Here is a 22,096-nt window from a genome sequence, read left to right as displayed (position 1 = left end):
ATCGTGTCTCCCCCCAGTGTGCAGCTTGAAGGCCCAACCCGGGTGTGCCTGTCCTAGCGGAGATGCGGCCTCCACGGAAGTAATGAAGGTTAAACGGGGTCGCCAGGGTGGGGCCCTGACCCCCCAGGATTAGCATCTCTCCCCTTCACTGAGGAACGGCCACGTGAGGACACGGTGAGGAGGTGGCCATGTGCAAGCTGGGAACAGAGCACGCACCAGACACTGAACCGGCCAGAACCTTGACCTCGGACTCGCAGCCCCCGGGACTGCGACACAACACAGGTGTGTCAGTCACGCAGCCCCGTGGGTGGCATGTTGTCTGGGCGCCCATACCGACCGGACTGAGCTAACCTGAGAAAATCACGTGATGTCTTCGGGCCTCAGCTGCCCCTGAAATCGGGGAGGAGAGTCAACGACGTACAGGGCGCTCCGAGCTCACACACCCCGTGATCCTGGGACCCACACACTAACGTGCTGCCCCGCCCCGGCTGCACGACGGCCTTGCGCACCACGACAGGAAACCTCGCCACGGCCACAGCGAGCACGCTCGTTCTGTTTGCGCCTCTCCCCTGCCCTGTGCCCAGGCCCCGTCCACGGCGGTGGCGTGCGTTCGGGAGCACGTCTTGTGGGGACACAAAGCCCACTGTCCCGTCATCACCACTCACTGAAGCTGGATGCCCAGCCTGCTGCTCCAGGCTGTCCTTTCGCAGTTCAGCCTCGGGCATCCCAGCCAGCAAAAGACCCCTTTTCAGCCTGGGCATGTCTGTTGACAAGGCCTCGCCCCTTCCGTGAGCCAAGCCGAGGCGGGGGGTGTGTGTAGGTGAGGGCTGGGGGTGAGGGTCCCCAGTCGTGCTGGGCAGGTACCCAGCTTTCAGCTGTGCAAGGCCTGTCTACACAGGGTGCTGCTTTCTAGGGGAGCGAGTGCCCCACCGGCCCCCTTAAAATTACCTGGAAGTTGGGGTTGGGGTTGGGATACGGCAGCCAGGCGGAGCGTGAGTTCTCCTGGTACTTGAAGGGCCCGTTGAAGGCCTGGGAGATGGCGCTCAGGTTGAAGACGCACACAGCCGAGGCGGCGATGCTGTTCCTGGGGGGCCGGGGAAGAGAGAGGGGGGCAGGTCAGACAGCCCTGGAGGACGCTGCGCGGAGCAGGCTCCTTCCGATGACCTCAAGATCACCATCTCCCAACACCCCAAGGGCGAAGTTGAGACAGAGATGGGAGTGCCTCTGCGGTTCCTTTGTGGAAGCCCCAGCATTTCGGGGTGGAAGCAAGACTGTTTAGCAATTATGACACTTCTAATCCTGCCGGACGGACGCGTTCGCTGAGCCGCAGCTAGAGGGACAGAGGACTGTGAAGTCGGGCACGGGAGGCCTTTTCAGGGGCCAGAGCCTGTCCCCAGTCCAGAGTGGCTCTCGACCCAACCATTACTCTGGTTCCTCTAGACGGTACTGGGGCACGCTGCCGTTGTTGCTGTTGCCTGTTTTTTAATCCCCAGGGAGTGGGGCACCTGGGGGGCTCAGCAGTTAAGCCTCTGCCTTCAGCTCAGGTCATGATCCCGGGGTCCTGGGATCGAGCCCTGCATCGGGCTCCCTGCTCGGTGGGAAGCTGCTTCTCCCTCTCCCATTCCCCCTGCTTGTGTTCCCTCTCGCTGTCTCCCTCTCTCTCTGTCAAGTAAATACATTCAATCTTTAAAAATAAAATAAAAAAATAAAGTCCCCAGATAGTTGTGTTTGTAAGCCTTCAAAAAATAACTAAAAGCATTTTGCAAAAAGTACCTGTCAGAGACCCTTCCTCTCTCTCTCTCTCTCTCTCTCTTTTTTAATTTAAAAAGAATTTTCAATTCAAAGGGTCAGGGGAAGAATGTGACATAGGAAATCTTGAAACCTCAAATCCAAGTTCAGGCTCCGCAAAGGGGGCTGTAAGGGGAGATTCTCAGGAGCGCAGTGCCCTCTTATGAAGTGTGGCGACAGCAAAATCTTGTCTGGTTAAGTAAATCTGTACTTTCCAGCACAGCTCTGGTTTCTGCGCTCTGGGAGCCGCCGTTTTTAGACAGCCAGGACCGAGAGAGCAGAACCTTCTGAGAGCCCACAGTGCAGTAGGACTGTCCTTCCTCCCGCGCGACGCATGGCCAAGGGGCTGAGACAACCACACAGTCGTGGGGCAGAAGGAGCTACACCAGTGAGCTTTGTCCCCACTCCCGAGGGCTCTGAGACCATGACGGGCCCACAGAGGCAAACCAGAAGCATGAGCAGAAGCACTCGAGTGCTTAGCCAGTCTGACAGCCGCCGACAGAGAGCCGGGGCACAGAGCCGGGCCGTAACTGCCCGTGATCATCACTTTCTCTCAGTTCAGAGCAAATCTTGTTAGGAACGGGGTCATCTGTCCAGAGGGTAAGCTCAAGGCTGAAACACAAGAAGGAGGAGAGGCAGTGTCCACTGTGGGACTAGAAACGGAGTAGCAGAAAGCTGTTCCCAAGACCTGGGGATAAGAAGTATTCCAGCTAGAAAGGGATGATCTAGTCATTCTCTGCTAGTGTAAACGTTACGTACTGGGGAATTTCCACCACAATGGGCATCTCTGACATGACACATTCATCTAGAACAGTCTAAAACTTATTTTCGTGAGTATCTAAATTGGCCATTCACCATTGGAATGGCCGAGACACATGACTTTTAAAATTGTTCGTTTTTGCCCAGAGCCGGGGAAATGGAGAGCTAAGTAAGCCAGGCGCCCACTGTGCGTGAAACGGATGTCAGTTCAGCAACCGGTCATCCGTCTTGGGCAGCCAACACTGTTCCTTAAACCAGGTTTTGGAAAGCAAATCTACTTCAGAAACTGTAAATTGATTTTTTAAAAGAAACTTTGCAAGGAAGGAAAATAACCGCCAGAGTTGAAAACTGGGCTTACAACACGATGGTCACGGTGGGGTACGGGTGAGTGGGGAGCTTCCGTTTCTGTCTCTTCTTCTAACCTCACGTCAGAAAGAAGACTCTTCGTGCAGCGAATGGTACAGCCAAGCGGCTGTTAGCATTAAACTCAGCGGGGCAATGAGGGAAAGAGCAACAGGGAAAGATGATCAGATGAAGTGAGGCTCCAGCAACTGCCACAGTCTCCCTGGACTCTCCCAGGACTGTGAGGTCTCCCAGGACGTGGAGCCGCCCTCCATGCTGAATCCAGGACAATCCCAGACACGCCAGGATGGCCACTCACCCCGTCCCCCTTACCAGCAGTTGCAACCCACCCTGATTCAGGTGTTCTGCACACTGTTCAGTCACCAGATTAAAGATCAAAGATGGTCCAAAGTAGAGCTCACACTAAGGACCACGGGCAAAAGGGAACCCAGAGTCTGAGTATAAAAAGGTCAGCTCTCACCCCTAGGTGTGGGCTGTGATCCTTTCAGGGCACAGCAGCTAAGGAAAGGAAATAAGTGTGGGTCATGCCACTCTTCTAGACGAGGAGTGAAAGAAAGACCAGGAGACTTCCCATGCTTTCTTTCCCTCATCCAAATTTTGCCAATTCTGGAGCTAAGCCTATCTCCCCTCAAGAAAAAAAAGTCGTTATAAGTTCTTCAAGAATACTTTTAAAGTATCGTCATCATTTTAGAAATGCCTGCCCAAGTTAGCCATCTCTGGGAACAATGGTTTAAAACGTAGCCCCAGGAAAGACAGAATGTGCATTTCACATATGAGCAGAGAGCCAGGCCTGAGTAACATTATCTCAGAGATCAGACTCTTTTGAGACAACCCCGCCTTCATTATGCAGAAATGCATGACTTGTGCGTAGAAAAGAAAATGCCTCTGATCATTTAGCAGCATTTCAGAAAGTGTCCAGAACACACTGGCAAATCAGGAATGAGAAATTAATAGTCAAATTAATTTGATGTGACAATTACCTAAGGAGAGATTGAAACTTTTTTGCTTCACCTTATTTTCCTAATACCAGTCTCAGAAATCACAGTATCGTTGCATAATATTTAATTCATATTCAAACATTTGTTTGGCCATCAGCCCAGTAAAACAAGAAAGATTTCTTTTAAAGCAACTTCCAACCTCAAAGGTCAAAGCACAGTAGACTCATGCACCATGAACAGAGGAGCAGGGACAGAAATTTCTTCCCAGTCACTTACACATTGGTGGTGAAGATGCCGTAGATCAGATCCAGCTCAGGCAGGAAGAACGTGCTCTGCAGCTCATTGTAGTAAAAGGGGACTTCCCCGGGCCGGGAGCAGTTCAGGCGAGCCTTCATGAACGTGGTCCAGGTGTCCTCCAGCAGGAACCGCCCCCCGATGTCGTTCTTGCAGAGCCGCGCAGCCCTGGAGAACACGGTTTTCCCACAGTCATGCTCCACGGCGTTTTCTCGGAAAAAGAAGTAGGTGAAATTTCCGATGTCATAAGACGACACGAAGTTTGGTTCTGGAGGCCAGAGGAAAGAAGGAAAGTGTAAACGTTCATCAGTGTTTTCTTTGTGTCTCGCCTCCTTGGTATTTTGTCCAAGGTGATGTGGGCTTGTGCAGACAACACCAGGTTCTGAGGGAAGAATGGGGACCCCGTGAGCAGCTTAGTGATCTATGCCAAGGGCAGAACTTAGGACACAAGTTCCAAGCGAGGAAAAACTGCCTGCACGATTCCACACGTAAGCATCCTGAGTGAACGCAGCACTCAAGTCAGAGAACATTAACGGTGTCAAAAGTCTGCAACACGCTTGAAAGCAACATACACTAGTCATTTACACATTCTCACATGCCCCTCAGAAAGCGCGGGAAAAAACGAGATTAAACATGCAATGCGATTCAGAATATAAGGGTCTGGTATCGTGTTTGTATGTGTAGAAGACGACAGAATTCTTACATCGTACTTGTATGCAGGAATATGACTGACAGAATTTATGTGCTTTCAGTGAGAGCTTGAAGATGGTTTTCATCTGTGAAAACTGAAATAAACATTGAAACTATCAGGTTAGTGCCCTGAATTCGCTATAGCGATTCCAGTTACTATGGTGACCATGGAACTGTGAGGACCAGCTCTTATTTTCTTATTTTGGTGTGGCTGGGGAACCCACACAGAAAGAGGGGAGGGTATGGGGATGGGGTCATTGCCCTCCAGCTTCCTCATCTCAGAATTAGCTAAAAAACAGGGATTCCAAAATGACAAAATGATGGCAAAATATGTACTTAATCACCAAGCTCTTCAGGTGTTTGGAAATTTAGAGTTTGTCAACTGATTTTCACATATACCATTCAAAGTGTTATCTTCGTAGCTTCCAACTTGAGTCCACTGATGATCGAAAGGATAGCTCTTCAGACACGGAGAAGCCTTGTCATTTATCTTTAAGAATTCTAATCACCAGGTTTGATTCTCACTCTTTTCTCTACTGCTAGGGGCCTTCTATTCAATTAGCAAGTGTCTGAATTTTACGGCGCCATTACGATAATATGGCAATAACCTTTCGTGTTCAAAATTAATGGAAAGATACACACAACCACTATATCCACAAGGACGCATTTCAGGGACAATTAGCTTTGGGGGGAAATCAATTGGCCTTGTACTTGGCCAGATCTGATCAACATATCCAAACAGACATGCTACTGGCAGGACAACTAAGTCTGGCTACAAGACAACGCTTTAACATGAAAAGTTAGACAGACAACAAGCTCACCTCAGATCTGAATGTAGACACAGAGGTGGTATTGACTACTATTCTTCTTTTTTTTTTAAGATTATTTATTTTATTTATTTGATAGACAGAGATCATAAGTAGGCAGAGAAGCAGAGCGGGTGGGGGGGAAGCAGGCTTCCCGCTGAGCAGAGAGCCTGACACAGGGCTCCATCCCAGGACCCTGAGATCATGACCTGAGCCAAAGGCAGAGGCTTAACCCACTGAGCCACCCAGCACCCTGACTACTACTCTTCTATCCAAAAAACCATTTGCCAATTTTCAATTAATAGGTATATTAGGCATCGCCACAAAATGTCTCATTTTAATTCAACTTTACATTGCAAAGGTGTAAGAACGCCTCTAGGTCGTGTATGTTGTACATGCAACGTCTTCTTCTCAGTCCATGATATTGTTCCTAAGTCATTTAATTACATCAAGTAACAGACTTCAATAAGGACCGTTTTTCATTTATAAACTGTCAAACATCCTGTTAGATCACTGTTGCGTAGGCCTGGAACGGGTATAAAGGAAAGCTGATTGCATTAAAACGTATAAGATGGAAGTTGGACGTATTTTCTCTACAGTATGCTTTCATATCAGAGAGATGCTCACAGACACAGGAGGTGACTTGTGTTTGGGGGGAACGTACAGCAAAATGATGGGGAAATTTCTGAACCCGTGTTCAATGAGCCTTGAAAAAAGAAATGACTCATTGAAGAAGACCTCCAAAGCAAAGATAGGGAAAAATTACAAAACTATATTTGGCTTCTAAAGCAAATACTGGCTTCTATGTCTAATTCTAAAGGGAAGACTAAATCATTTCAGAATACGGCCTGTACCCAGGCTCCACAACCAGACTGTAGTTTGATCATTATACTAAACATAAACAACAAAAATTATCACGACCATCATGACAACAGCAACCACAGATCTGATCTAAGATGGAGAAAACAAAGAAAGCAGGTATAGGACTGGATGTGACCAGCCTGGGGTCATGGTGACCAGCACACATGGGTGAGACACAGGCCCAATCCACAGTTTATCAAACACCCTCACAAAGACCGATTCCTGCTACTACTTTGAGGACACAACCGCCTGGAGACCACAGTGTGTGTCTCTAAGCAAGCCTAGAGCAAGAAAACAAGAAGCTGCGAAGACAAACGGGTCTGTCGTGGTTTCTTCTGGTCAAAGCAGAGTCCATAATTTATTAAAAATATCTGCAGAGGGCTAATGCTACTGTGTCAGGCCCTACACTCAAAGCTTCGCTTTCGTAGGCTTGTTAAACCCACACAAATCATAGAGGTAGGTGCTGTGTTATTAGGTATTAGTCAACCATTCACGTTTGTACAACTAGCCACGGGGGGCATGGGGGTGGGGGCTTAGGACCTGAATCCAGACAGTGCGACCACAGAGCCTAGGCTCTGACCATTACACTATGATGGAAAAAAACAAAAACCAAAAAGCAGTGGCTGCAAGAGAATAATTGACTATATTAATAACATCCAAGAATCACACTTCATATTGTGGACAATGCTTTAAAAATCAAAGCGGGGAGCAGGACGACAGGAAGACAAATACCCAGATGAAATTTACCCTGCAGCCACGAGGGCCATCAGGAATGACACCAAGAAGAAAAAGCAGGAGGAAGGAGCCCACAGTCCAAGGGTTTATTAGACGAGAGCACGCCGGCAAGCATCTGCCCAGCTTGAGAGATGACGTTGCGGATGGTGCCACCACGCCCCAGAGAGCCAGCGAGCGACTGCTAGCACGTTTACTGTCTGTTCCATCGACCAGCCTCCCCGGACGCCTCCTAGAAGGGGGGTACTGGCTAATACCATGCGGAGCGGCCCATAGCTTCCTCTCTCCACCGAGAACCTCTAATAGCTCTCCAACCCCCCCCCCCCACACACAATTCTATGATAGGGCGACAAAGCACATTTTAGACAGAAACACTCACATTTTCTCCAACTGAGAACACGGGGGAGAATTTGTGCTTGGCGTGTAGTAGATGCTGTTCTCGAATACACCACACAGCGAAGGGCCACTTAGTCAGGGAGCTAACGGACCCTTGAAAACCCATCGTGCTGTCCTGCAATGGCCCTTCAGGATGATGACTGGTCCCCAATGGCAGGACCTGCCGTAAAACCAGGAAGCTCCGTTTCCTGGAAAGCAGAGCCTCCTGAAACTCTGCCAGCATCCTGTTCCTTTTCCAAAGACAATAAAAAAAGCCGGAATAATTGCTAGACAGACAGCCAAATATCTCCCACATTTGTAGATACAAATCTGGAGGCAGGGGACGTTTGAATCATGCAGGCAGTGTAACAAGAAGCGTACTGTTTCCCTTCCATTATCAAAGCGCTGTCTCTTGTTAAAATGCAATTCACCACAAACTAGTAATCTGTCACTCCTGAGTGAACGGAACAAGTCATAAATCAGGCGCTGCCTTCTTGTCTACAATGAACATGAGTGTGTGAAAGAGAGACCTGAGTGGTCTTTTCTTTATGGTCATTAGAGCTACACACGACGAGAAGGTGTGCTGCCAATTCAGGAAAACAAAACACAACGAAAGACGTGAATATATGTCAGCTCGTTATAAACATATGGACGGAGAAGCTGTTTTTTCTCATGATTGGAAAACGTGAAAAGTCATGCATTACACAGCATCTTACAAAATGAGTCCTGCCATAAGAGGAAATAATTTTTCATGATATAGGAACTTTTATTTTATACATTTACTTATTAGCGACCATGCAGACAGGAGTAAGAGAAGAGATCCATGAGATAATAAACATGAGTATGAGAAGAAAAGCGTCAACATTTTGGAGAAGATTTTGACCAGGTAAAACCAGATGGAGAATATCCAAATGGAAACTTCTGTTCTGCCTTCTTTCTACTGTAACATCTCCTGCAGCCGTTTGGAGGTACCTTGTGCGTGGTGGTTCAGTCTGATGACTGACGCATCATCGACAATTTCCTGACACAGAAATATTTGTCCAAATTAATGCCAATGGGTATTGAAGACAGAAAGGAATCCCATTTACCAACTCTACAAAAGTCTTACTAGAATCAGAATCTATCATAAATCCTTTTTTCAATCAAAAGCCACCTTGGAATATACTGGCCAAAGTCTGAGTAGATGTCTGGGCATGGAGCCCATGTGGGCTGTGGCTCTGCCCATCCCAGCTCGAAACCCTGGGCTGGAGCATGGACATCTGGAGCGTGCTTTTATCCTGTATGACGTTTTGGGGGCACAAAAGACTTACTTTGTCGTAAGGATTAAAGAGACCGGTATACAGTACGATTCTAATAAATGGTGCCTATAATTATTATTTTGTAACTTACTCTTGATTTCCCTCCTATTTTTTAAATATTTTATTTATTTATATGAGAGAGAGAGAGCATGAGAGGGGAGAGGTCAGAGCGAGAAGCAGACTCCCTGCTGAGCACGGAGCCCTATGTGGGACTCGATCTCGGGACTCCAGGATCATGACCTGAGCCGAAGACATTTGCTTAACCAACCGAGCCACCCAGGTGCCCTTCTTGATTTCCCTCTTAATTAATTTATATCTAGTAGGACTCTACATAATGACCGTGAATAATCAAACATGCAAATGTTAAGCTTAAGGGTGACCAAAATTTGAGAAAGATACTTAAAGCCATGCTGATTGCAAGCTACTCCACAAACAGGAAAGAAGTGAATGGAAACAATCTTTCCACAGGACACAGTGAAACAAATTCCTTAACTTGTTGATGTCAGTCACTACCAAAACCATCTCCGTTTATATTTCTGGATTTCATACCCTCTCTCTCCATGCACATTCTTTCCCTCATTACCCCTACATGAAAATCTGCTGCAGAGTGTTCCAAAGTAAACTAATTTCATCTAGGTATTTAGTAAGCATGGATAATTACACTAAAATTAAATTAGATTAAGTACAATGTGGTTTTAAAGCCACTGATGTACCAAAGCTTTCCCCAAGATTTCCAGTAAAATACAGACAGACAGATGGGTAGATAACCCATGCCTGTATGTGTGTATGTGTATATGCGTGTCTGTGCGTGTCACATACGTACACACCGTATGGAGGCGTGTGTATGTATATATGGCTCAACACTGCCACCTACTGGCTGTGTGAACTCCGTTAAGTTCTTTCCCAGCCCACATTCTGAGTCCTGTTGGAGTGGTTAACACCACGCAGCATGTATCACGGGGGAATCAGAAGCAAAGAGTGACAAGTGCCTAGCACTTAATTGCTAATCATCAAAATATAGTCACCATTTATTTACATATGCGAGTTAAAATATAAATAAGTCTATGTGCATATACAAAATATGTAGATTAATATAAACACACATATCGGTAAACCTATCAGTATTTATTTAACAAGCTAAATCATAAACGTTGCATTCGGTATACTAAATTAGGGTCTTGGTTGCTCTTGGCAGATTGTGGCACCAAACATGGGGGCGGTGCGGTAGCCAGAGCCCCGAAAGCCCCGGAGCCCTCCTCCGTCATCAGCTCCTCGCCCACCACCCACGGCGGGGGCCAGCGGTGCTGGGCACTGGGTGTGCCGGCAACTGACAGAGCGCATGCCCTCCGGACAGTGAGGAAAACAAACCCGAGAGACCCAACAGACCAACAAGCCATCACCAGGAGGACAAGAACACTGAAGACCACCAGCGGCGAGGTGTATTTAAGAACTGGAGAAGGAAAGGATCAGAGAAAAGGCAGCTGGAAGGTTGGGGAGGGACCACCGGTTCAAGAGCAGGAGAGACCACAGCTACGAGGACACCCCAAGAGAGGCCAGGAATGGAACAAAGGTCATGTCGGAATGAAGGAGAAGCCAGGACAGCAGCCCACACAGGAGCTGGGATGTTGGCTGCCCCTGGAGGGTCACTTAAGAGTCTGAAAGAGAAGTGGACGAGCCACGTTCCTGTGGGTATCGTGACGGCAGTGGCTAGGGAAAAGGGGGATGGGGCATCAAGTGTGTCCTGGGTGGTCACTGCTGACACTCAGATCCCCAAGTCTTCACTCACGGAGCCCCCAGCAGAAAGAAAGCCATTGCATCAAACCAGAAAAGTGGTACCAGCCAACTCGATTCCTTCTTGCTCCCACAGGAATTTGACCCATGAAAATGTGGTGTTTACGGGTGCCTGGGTGGCTCAGTCATTAAGCGTCTGCCTTTGGCTCAGGTCATGATCCCGGGGTCCTGGGATCGAGCCCTGCATCAGCCTCCGTGCTAGACGGGAAGCCTGCTTCTCCCTCTCCCACTCCCCCTGCTTGTGTTCCCTCTCTTGCTGTGTCTCTCTGTGTCAAATAAATAAAATCTTTAAAAAAAAGAAAGAAAGAAAGAAAGAAAGAAAGAAAATGTGGTGTTTGCATAGACTTGCTGATTCTAGCTGGAGCAGGCAGTACCAAGGGGACCTGTGCCGTCTCTCCCTAAATGACATCGGCCATCCCATGTGAGGTCTCACCCTGCAAGCCCGAGGCTCTCCTCGGAACTCTCCCTCCAGGTCTCAGGGAACTTCACTAACTGGCTGTCGTCCACATGCTCTCACTCAAAGTGTCAAACACACCCTTGTCTGTTCTCCCTCGCTCTGTTCCAAGCACAAAGCTTCCCCAGCCTTTCCCTTCTCCAGGGAGCATCTACCATATCATGCGCTCCTAGGCTCAATTTGTTCAAACTAATTTCACAAAAATGTATTTTTGAACATTTTCAAAACAGAAAGTTTCCATTTACCACGTTCATTATTTCCCTGGTTATATTTTCAGCGCAGCAGTTCACTTCTTTTAAGGATGAATCATCGAGCCTCCAGAATCGTGAATCAAAAGCCGGGCGTTCTTTTTTTTTAATTGGCATATTAACTTGAATTCAAATATTTTAATGTTGATAAAATAGTTCTGAGGAGGAAGGGAACAAGAAGTGAGAGCTCGCTGGAAAAGGTATCGGGGCTGTGGGAGTACGTGCTTAGAACACGTCAACCTGAATAACGGCGTGGTCTTTGTCGCCTGAGCTGACCTGGGCCAGGGCAAGACAGAAGCCCAAAGAAGAGAGTCAGCGATCTAATACGCAGCAGTGCATGCCAAACGCGAGAGGCCACTGAGGGGATAGAAAGAGCTTAACAGAACAATATGGAGACAAATTTACTGGAACACATACACCTGGGGATCTTATAAGCAGGATGACAATATGATTTATGAGCCAAAGGGGAGTGCTCTGGGGACAGACAGGGAGCAATGTTATAATCCTGCCAGGGTGGCAGGAGGGACCTCGGGCTGTCACAGGGCAATGGCTCATGATCTCTAGACAATGCCCTGAACCATTTTCCTTCCCGGTGATGAAAGTACTAGAAAATTTCTATACGATCTGTTATATTGTCTCTAATGGGATGTAACTTCTCCATGTGGATTTCTGTTTGGTTGGATGCACGTCGCTCTATGACTTAGTGTATCAAGTTGGTGCCTTTGGCCACATAATACCTTGGTCGGGGAAATAACGGCTCACTCATCCATTCTCTTCGGAAATGTGCAAATTGAAAGTCCAAATGACTGGCGAGTACAGAGCTGTCACCACAAGACGGAAGGGACTCTGCGCTCCACCACGTTCAGGCGCTCAGCACAGAGACCCACCAGAGCACGACACTGCTTGCAAAGACTACGACAAGAACCGATTCCTTCCTGTCACTTAACCAACTTCTGGGCCCGCGAAGGACTCTTTTCAATTATGCCACAGGCTCTTCTACTTTGACGCCAGTAATCCCCGTCCCTGTCATCGCTTTTTGCAAGTTTTGAGCAATAAGGAAACCCTCCTCACCTTCTCCAGGGTCCCTGCTGCCCCTGTTCTGGGGTAGCTCGAGCATAAAAACGTGGAGCTCGGGAAGAGGGAGGCAGATTATGATGCTGCTATTTCCTAAGATGTGGATGAAAGGAGGGGGAGGAGGGAGCACGTGGGGGCGTGGACCACTAGCTCTGGAGTGGGTGTGTTTGCAAATCCTGGCTCACATACACATCAGCCTCGTGGCTGTGGTTCAGGGGGCTAGACCCTCTGACGGCAGCTTGCACACCTGTAACAGAGGGACGGTGCCATCTCCCTTGGGGGATTTTGTGGAGGATTACAGATGGCATGTGTATGGAGTCTCCCATCGACCTGGCAAGTTCCAAAGAGCCCCTGCGATCCCATGAAGACGCTCAGATTGGGTTTACAGCACAATTTCCAACAGACCTGCATCCCACACAAGATGGCCAATCTGCCTGATGTCCCACCAGTTAGAAAAGGTTGTTCTCCGTGCTCGGTCCCATGTCCCCCAACTGCTCGCAGGCTCTAAGCCCACGACTCACCACCCTAGCGAGCGGAGACCTCACACGTTAAGAGGTCAGACTGAGCCTTGCAGCTGCGGTCCCCAAGAGAGCTCACTGTTCACAGTGACACCCCTCTTAAGCATCTCCTCAGATGCCCATTTAATAAAATATAAAACTAGGGGCACCTGGGTGGCTCAGTGGGTTAAGCCTCCACCTTCGGCTCAAGTCATGATCTCAGGGTCCTGGGATTGAGCCCTGCATCAGGCTCTTTGCTCAGCAGGGAGCCTGCTTCCCCCCTTCTCTCTCTCTGCCTGCCTCTCTGCCTACTTGTGATCTCTCTCTGTGTCAAATAAATAAATAAAAATCTTAAAAAAAAAAAAAGACAAAAACTAGGCTACTAACTAGGCAATCGTTGTTTTTTAAATTCCAGTTTCCTGAGCTTTTCCTTGATAAGGAACTACACAACACTTCACTCCTAGGCGCCGCTTGTCTGTACTTGGCCTGTTTTGTGAGGGCTGCCTCTGATCCATGAATTTCCTGCTCTAGCAAATGTCCATCCAGGGAGCCCCTAGAGCAGAGAAGCCCAGTAGGGAATGTGCTGTGTAGACTCTGCCAAGTGTGAACGAACTCACTGTCCCCAGGACGAGCCCAAAAGCGTGACTCTGGCCATGCCTGCGGCTCTGGGAGGAGGCATCCGCTCTCAGGGAGAAGCACTGAGCTCTCCACCAGGCACCTGTCTCCACGACGAGGAGAAACAATTTCTCCTTGGGTTAAGCAAAGAGGGGATTTTCTCCCTCCAAGTAAATTATCTTTAATCACGAGGAGGTTACTTGTATTTTAAAGACCTCAAAGAGTCTATTTAAGGCACCGGGAACATCATCGAAGTATTTCGAACCAGGAGAAGTTGAGATGGTTACGAAAAGAGTTCTCCTGGCTAGAACCATAATAGCTCATATGAAATAATATTGTTAAAAAGAGAAGGCCGTTGATGTCAGGTCTGTCTGCTTCCACATGAGGTCCTGGTTGGAACCCGCGGAAACAGAAGGAGCTGGGGACCTCATCAGGACAACTCCGTGGACGGGCAAACCCTTCCCTGCAGAGAAGGAAAACCAGCAGTTCAACGAGGGTTAACAAGACGATGTCCATGTAGAATGCCATGCCGACTTCTTAAGACTCATTGATGAATTAGTTTTTCCAAGTTCCCAGAGAGGTTTTTTTTTCCCCCTCTGTGAAAGTATGTAGTTCCCTCATAACCAACAAACTGAATTTGCATACTATAAATTTGGAAATGTCATTTTTCCCTTTATCATGGGTTTATTGTTTCCCCAATTTGATTGCCAATTTCTGGAAGGTGAGTTTTACAGCTTCTCTTTTTTAAGCATTGGCCATTAAACATTTATTATCCTGCCTTACAGTAATCATTTAATAAAGGTTATTAACGATGAGTATTTTAATGCATTAAAGTTGTTAAGGTATTTCTCTAAACACATAAATTTGTTTTCCGAGAGATTTTGGCACAGGAGGATAAATCTGATGTTGAAACTTGCATTCATTGCGGAGCACATAACTCAGAGTTCCAAATTCCTCCAGAACAGTATCTAATCGATTGCACTGCATTTGATAACGGGATAAATAATGGTTGGGAAGGAGTCACAGGAGTGACGTGTCTCAGTGAGATGACGAAGGAAGCTTTTTTCAGATGTTTGGACCTGAATCGGTTTCAAACACTCAAATCTCTTTCTTTCTTTCTTTCTTTCTTTCTTTTAATTCTGGCTTACAATTCCTATGACACGTTCCCTTCGTTTAACAGCACCATTCATATTTCTACGGTTTACATCTCCTACTCATTCAACAAACGGTGACAGAGCTTCGACTGTGTTTCAGACACCGGATGAGACGCATGAGGATGGCTCACATATAATCCCTACCCTCAAGGAATTCGTACACTTATGGGGCAAGCAAAGAAGCAATTCCTCCTCTAGCAACTGCTTTATTCAGAAAATACTGAAGCGAGCTTACTGCGTGCCCAGCACTGATGCAGGACACCTCGGTGGACAGAACACGTTAGTTCGCCGTCGGGGAGCCTCCATTCTAGGGGAGGAAGGAGACAAGCACTGAAGGGCATAGGAGTTAAGGATAAAAGCTGAGCACGGGAAGAGGGACCAGGAGGGCTTCGATGGCGTCCCTTCACATAAGGCGGTCGGGGAACGTCTCATTGCGAAGCCCATCTGAGCAAAGACGGGAAGGAGCTAAACCAGTTGGCCGAGTGGATTTCAGGTGGGGGGAGCTTTTCAGGTAGAACAGGGGCCAGCAAACAACAGCCTGCGGCTAATCCCACCCGCTAGCCGTAAATGATGCTGCAGGAACACACAGCCGCCGGGAGTGAGGCCGCTATGAGGGAGGAACTGAAAAGCTTCGATGGGGACACCATGGACCACAAAGCTTAAGCAACCGACTCTCTGGCCTTTGCTGATCCCTGGGAGACAGCCAAGAGCCAGTGGCCCTGTGCAACATTTAAGAGGCCAAAGCAGAGGGAGCAAGGGGTGGGAAGAAGGAGTGAGGACACAGGAGTAACGGGAGGCCGTGGGTAGGGCCTTGGCTCTCTCTGCAGGTGGAACCGGGACTCTGTGGGTTCCCAGCGCAATCGTGGCCAAGAGCGCCAGTGTCTGAGCACACTCCCGTGTAATGCAGAGAAGGGATGAGCGATCCAGCCGAGTCCCAGAAGCTGAACCTCTAACTGGAGCCAAGGGAGGCGGGAGCGGGATGTGGGAGGAGGCAAAATCCAAGGGAGGTGAGGACATGAAGCCCACGTGCACAGAAACACGGTGGGGAAGGCGTGGCGCTGCGCCTCCCCCATGGCGCACATGGGGAACGTCACAGGAGTCGGGGCAGAGCGGGCAAGCGAGCTGAGCAGTGGGCGAGGACTGACCCACACACAGCCCAGAAAGAAGAGCGGGGTCGTCACCAGAAATGAGGGGCCGTGGTGGGACGTGGCAACATCTGAGCATTTCGTGATCAGTCCCGCGTCGTGGATCCCGCCATCCCCCCAACATAACATAGACTTAACCCCCCAGGACCTGCAAATGAGACCTTGTTGGAAACGGGGTCATGGCAGACTGAATTAAGTTAAGAGGAGTACGGCGGGCCCCTAATGCAGGATGACCAGTGTCCTGACATGAAGATGGCCACGTGAGGACGCAGACAAGCAGAGACGAGGCCACGTGCACGAGGAGACAAAGACTGTAGGGATTGGCTACAAGCCAGGAGTATCTGGGGCTACCAGAGCTTCAAGAGCGAGGAAGGGGCCTCTCGTATAAGCTTCAGAGGCTACTGCGTTTGTCCTGTATGAGGTGACTAGTTGAACTATGGAAAGGGCCACTGTGTGTATAGACAAATCACCGCACGCACAAACTCACCACAAGCACCACACTGAAGACAAAAACGTGCCAACCACAGTCGGAAGGCCCCATCCTCCAGACCTCTCTCCTGAGGAGGCAACTCTCTTTCAGCAAACAAAATTGTTGGCAAAACCCGAAAAATGGCCAAAGCAAAGCAGTGAGCTCTGGTCACCATCACAGGTGCGCAGGTTACGATCACTGACAGCCTGGGATGAGTAAGTGATGAACCCTGGGCGTTCACGTCTGTGACCAAGTGTCATGAAACCACACCTTCCTCGATCAGCAGGCCCCGGGCTTTCCACCTCCCCAGAGTGGGAGCTCACGTGCCCAGGAGGGCCCCGCCTGCCGACCCCATGGGGGTGGCCCGTGTTTCCTCCTCATTCGGCAGGTCAGAGCCTGCGCGTTCTTAACTGGACACCCCAGCTCCGGGTTTTCAGCACCCGCTCAGCTCTACCAAGAGTAAATCCGAACCTCGGCTCTCCGCTTGCTCACTCCATGCCCTGATTCTCAACCAGCTGAACACTCTGTGAAGATTCTAAACGCCTCCGTGAATGGGTCCCTAAAATCTCAACAGGAAGTAGGACCCTTTTTTGGATACTGCAGAACTAACTTCATTTTCAGCTTGTTTGGGTGTCTTTATTGTTTTTGTCTCATTGAAGGGGAAAGACATCTGCATGTTTTTATAAAAAAAAATGGCAGTTGTCGCTAGAGAGGAAGAAATCTGAGGCTAGAGGAAAAAAAAAAGGGGAACGAATAACAAATACAGGAATAATTTCAAGTCAAGGAAGAAAATGACTCCAGAGCACAGTGGGGATGGAGACCAGGGCATCTGGTCACGAAGCAGATGGGATGCAAAGTAGGGATTCCAGGGAGGTCACGAAGAACACAGGCCCCTGCTTCCTGGCTCAGCAGGTGGGTGAGAAGCAGAACTAAGTGGGGTCAGAGGCCAGAATCTGTCCTGGATGGTCCATCAGAGACAAAACCAGGGCTAACCAGTTCAGTAGAAGGCACTGCCCCAACAAGGCACAGGAGAGGGAAGAAACGCTCAACATCGAGCACTCGGTGCTCTCTGCCCTGGGAGCGAGGGCCTTCCTTCGTAGGCCGGTGGGGGTGGGCAGGGCTGAGGGCAACAGGGCGAGTTGGTGTCACGGAATCGAAGATGACAAGTGGTTGAGTGCTGACTTTCCCGCGGTGACTGTGGACTCATGCGCAATGGCTGCACTTGTAAGATTCTACATATATAAACAGCAGCACAGTCTAGGAAGCTAAAACGTGCTTCATCATGTTGAACAAATAATGACGGCATGCGACAGAGACTATGGTAAGCAGGGTTAGCTCTCCCACGGCCCTTCCCCCATCCCCTGACTCAGAGAGAAAGGGGTCCACCCAGAGGTTAATGGAATCAGACCATCTGATCAGCCAGTGGGTATCAGAGTCACATGCAAAGAAACAGTCAGTGTTTTTAACTCATGCTATAACCTGAATTATCAAGGGGCCACTTCTGGGGGGAAAAAAGAGAGAGAGAGAGAGATTGTATTCCTAATTAGTTTTTACTTTGCTTTGGACAAACTCTAATTACAATGCCTTTGGTTGGGGGGCAGGTAATTTTGATTTTTAACTGGAAACTTTGCATGGTCAGTAAAAATCAACAAATGAACAGAAAGAACTTGAAGCTAAACAGAGGGAAGCTTCAGGGCCCAAAGGGGTCTGAAACCAGTTCAACAGAAATAATGTTCATGAAGAAAAGCTAGTTGGAACTTCAGTTTAGGAAAACAATTCATCGTGCCCTTTGGAGGGTGTAGAGTCATTTAATTACTGGAGAAAGTTGATGAGGATCTTGTCTTCTCCACAAGGAGTCTTTCAAAGGCAACCTGTGGCTGATCTGACTATATTATTTGGAAAAATGTTTGTGTCGTGTTTATATACACATACACGAATTAATGTACGTAAATACTGAGCCTAAACGAGTCGTTCTCAACCAGAGGCATCTTCTTCCCCAGGAGACATGTGGAAATTTCTGGAAATTTTTTTATTGTCCCAACTGGGTACAGGGGGACGCTATTGCATCTGGTGAGTACAGACCGACTAGAGATGCTGCTAACCATCCTACGATAACCAACCGTCGTGCACCACCCACACATCGAAGAATTATCTTTTCCAAAACATCAGTACTACTGAGGTTGAGAAATTCTCATCTACATAATTAGCTTGTACTTGACAGAAGGTCAGTAAATCTTTGTAGAACTTGAAAGCTCAAAATAATAAATAGGATAGGGCAATTGCAAGATTTCATCTTTGTGCAGGCTATCAAACAAAGGGATGACATGTGACGCACGTATCTATCTGGGACATCATGCGTGTGATGTGTGTGTGTGGGCGTATAAGCGTGTGATGTGTGTGTGTGTGGGCGTATAAGCGTGTGATGTGTGTGTGGGCGTATAAGCGTGTGATGTGTGTGTGGGCGTATAAGCGTGTGATGTGTGTGTGGGCGTGTAAGCGTGTGATGTGGGCGTATAAGCATGTGATGCGTGTGTGTGGGCGTATAAGCGTGTGATGTGTGGGTGTGGGCATATAAGCGTGTGTGTTTGTGGGCGTATAAGCATGCGTGTGATGTGTGTGGGCGTATAAGCATGTGTGTGTGCGTATAAGCGTGTGTGGGGGGCGTATAAGCGTGTGTGTACGCACGTGGGTGTGTGTGCAGGCACATTCACGTAGGCACATACACACACACGGAGGGCTCGAGTCCAGCTGGCACACCTCCCTCAGGACATTGTACGAAGCCAGCCTCTATTCTGACTGCTTAGTGAGCACATGACCAATTTCCAGTCCAAGACTGAAAGGACATCTTCTGGGGGTTTCTGTTTTCTTTAAAAAAAAAGAAAAAAAAGACACAAGAATCTGGCTTCTGCTGCTGGATATCGTCACACCTGGGTGCGGTGCCTGAAACCGCATGAGAGATTCGGCACCCCCAGCGGGGTCAGTCCGAGGACCACACTGCCAGAACGTGGACGGCAGAGTGACCAGGGACGCTCATGCCATCGAAGGAAGTAACTCCAAGTAACGTGCACCCCAATGCCCTGGGGATGTGATTTGAGACTTTTTTAAAACTGATCAAGCTCTTTGGAGCTACCCGTGTGGCCCAACACAGTCTGTTACCGAGTGTCTGACAGTTTCATGAAATGCTAGCCGTTTTCCTGCTTTTAGATACATAATGAGAAGTTAAGGAAGAATGCACACCCGTCCACAGATAGCTGCGATAAGACATCACAGTTCCTGAACTTCGGACAACAGTGTAAAAACCAGCTTAAGTTCGATGCATGGCCATGTCAACGTTAGCCCTGTTGTTGCAGTCGCCAGCGTTGACAACGTCTCTTCCCTTCTACCCCGAAAGAGCTCCCCACCGACGCCCGTCCACACCGATGTACAAAACAAGTGACATTCTGATTTTTTGAGAAATGAAGAAATTGTTTCTCTTTGGAAGTGGCGACAGCTTGCTTTTCAGTACAAGTCACCAGGGTTACAGACAAACGAAGGGGGGACTGCCCGTGACCGGCAGACTCACCGTTGAGCCATTTGGAGTTATACTGCGCCGTGCGGAGTGGAGGCAAGATCCCCAGGCTCCGGTAAATGGCGGGATCCCGTCCTGGAAAGTCCATGGCTGTAGCGGCGTACAGCTCCCCGCCGGCCGTCAGAAGAGCCGTGGAATTGTGCTGGGGACTGTAGGGGCAGCGGGCCATGCCACTGATCTGGTCGTGGATCTCGGTCAGGTTATTCAACTGCGGGGGAGGACAGGAGAGACGAAACTGATTATCCCCCATGAAAGTCCTAGATCAGCTTGGCCCGACCCGCAAATGACACACGTGCGATGACCTCTCTGGGGCTCAGGACAAGCCACGACAGAGGTGTGCACTCTGACTTTGACGGAACACCCTGCGGTGGACTTGGCAGGAGGGGCCACCCATCAATCACCCCCCCACCCTCCCTTTGAGCTGCCGGACCTCACACCATGACACCCCCCCAGAAACCGAAATAAGATGATTGCACGTGGGTCGCACTGGTAATGCATGGGCACTGCTGACTTTCCACATCAATAAAGAAAACTTCAATATCGAGAGAAACACAAACCGCAATTAGATTACATGCAATTTTATCACTGTAAGGGAATAAAAATGCTCTAAAGAGCCCCAAACTATGCTCCCAGATAAGGACGTGTGCTACTTCGGACTGCATAGCTCAAATTTCCAAGACGTTATTTTATCAGTTTTCAGACACAGCCCACGCGGGGCCCTGCAGGCATCTGGTGTGAACCCAGCTTCTCAGATGCTGGATTCTCAACAGATCCTTGAACAGGAAGAGTTCCATGGGCTTCTTCGTTCTGACCTGGGAGGTAGAAGAGCACAGAGGCCACACAGCCCCCCCACCCCGCCACAGCTCGCTCTGCCCTCAGTCAGCTCCAGGCCAGCCACTTCAATTCTTTATACCTCAAACTCTTGTTGAAAACAACAGGGACCCAAAGGGTAAGTACCACATGGGGTAGAGAACCACCAGCCAAGTCGGTATGAAGCATTGGGAACAGGGCGTGACACCGAGGGCTCTCTGTGGGCAACACTTCCCTCCTCCTCCTCGTCCTCCCTGTATTTCCAACAATCACCAACTCAGTTATTGGAAAATACTGCAGATGATCGAGTCAAGCTTTGAGAGAAGTGATGTCACCGGGAAATCGACATAACACTATTTCTTCATCATGCTCCCCGCGGAACATCTAACCCCTATCTCGAGTCAGGAAGATGCACGAGTGTTCTGAGGACCCCACGATCTACGGGTGTAAGACACAGGTGCCAGGAAGTCCCCTGCCCAAAAGGCAGGTGAAAAGAAAGGAAAGAGGACAGGGTGGAACTTAGCTCTGCCCAGGGTTCGGGCTTCATGTGTTGGCTTCGTTTCATTTTTCTGACATTGCTCTTACCCAACTGGTCAAGTGCATTTTCATCATTTGGACTATGATTTTAAGGCCATTTACTACTTGTCAGTATGTCTACAGTAAGCCAGGCTAAAGGAAGAGTATGTTGGGGATTACTCTTCAGGATCACTGGTGGGGAAAAGTTGGCAGAAACAGTTTAGAAACACACTGAAATTGAATGAAACAAGCCAGAGTTCCTTCCAGCTCTTTGTAGCCTAGTCAGGGTGATTAGTAATAAATCAATACCTCAAATATTTATTCCATTTAAAAAAAAAAAAGACGTTTTCTTTGATTGAAAAAACAACTCCTTAGCGGAAATGCATGTAAAACTACAGCTTTCACAGAATGTTTGGATTTTCCTGGTATTAACTTCTGTCGAGGTTCCAGATGAAGACCTACCGAACGGTTGGTGCAGACAGGCGTGAAGGCGTTGGTCCCGCAGGTAAATAACCGGTCACCACCCACCAAAAGCACCCGGATGTAGTTCTGACATTCCTCCTGGGGGGAAGGGGGATATCACACGAAACATGTTAACCAGCCTGAACACAAGAGGAATGAAAGGTGAATGTGAATCAATTTTGACTGGCTGATAAATTATATGGTAACTGACCACTAAAAACAAAAACGAAAAGCCTTAGATATTGAACCCCCCCAACAATAAAACTGTTAAATAATCTGACCTTCTCTATCTGCACACTTGTTCAGTAGAAGGTATTTATGAAGATAAACATACACATTCAATGAAATCCTCAAAGCGTGTATCTTTTATTGGTGAGTGTGCTTTCATT

General features: G+C 48.5%; 1 protein-coding gene across 10 annotated transcripts in view; it reads right to left on the bottom strand.

Moving 5' to 3' along the window:
- Positions 1 to 22,096, bottom strand: part of SEMA5A (semaphorin 5A) — a 465,678-nt gene that overhangs the window by 138,087 nt on the left and 305,495 nt on the right. For all 10 annotated transcript variants that reach the window (XR_006817661.1, XM_045998962.1, XM_045998963.1 and 7 more), the window contains 4 exons: positions 21,708 to 21,806; positions 19,914 to 20,127; positions 4,125 to 4,410; positions 949 to 1,084 (listed from right to left, as the gene is read on the bottom strand). Coding sequence is in view for 9 of the 10 variants with exons in the window: in XM_045998962.1 (XP_045854918.1) it covers positions 949 to 1,084; positions 4,125 to 4,410; positions 19,914 to 20,127; positions 21,708 to 21,806 (735 nt within the window). In the remaining variant the exon portion in view is untranslated. The remainder of the gene's footprint in view (positions 1 to 948; positions 1,085 to 4,124; positions 4,411 to 19,913; positions 20,128 to 21,707; positions 21,807 to 22,096) is intronic.

This window comes from Meles meles, chromosome 3, assembly GCF_922984935.1.
Source record: "Meles meles chromosome 3, mMelMel3.1 paternal haplotype, whole genome shotgun sequence".
NCBI lineage: Eukaryota > Metazoa > Chordata > Mammalia > Carnivora > Mustelidae > Meles > Meles meles.
The sequence above is the reverse complement of the archived record's forward strand: the minus strand, read 5'-3'. Positions and strand labels throughout refer to the sequence as shown.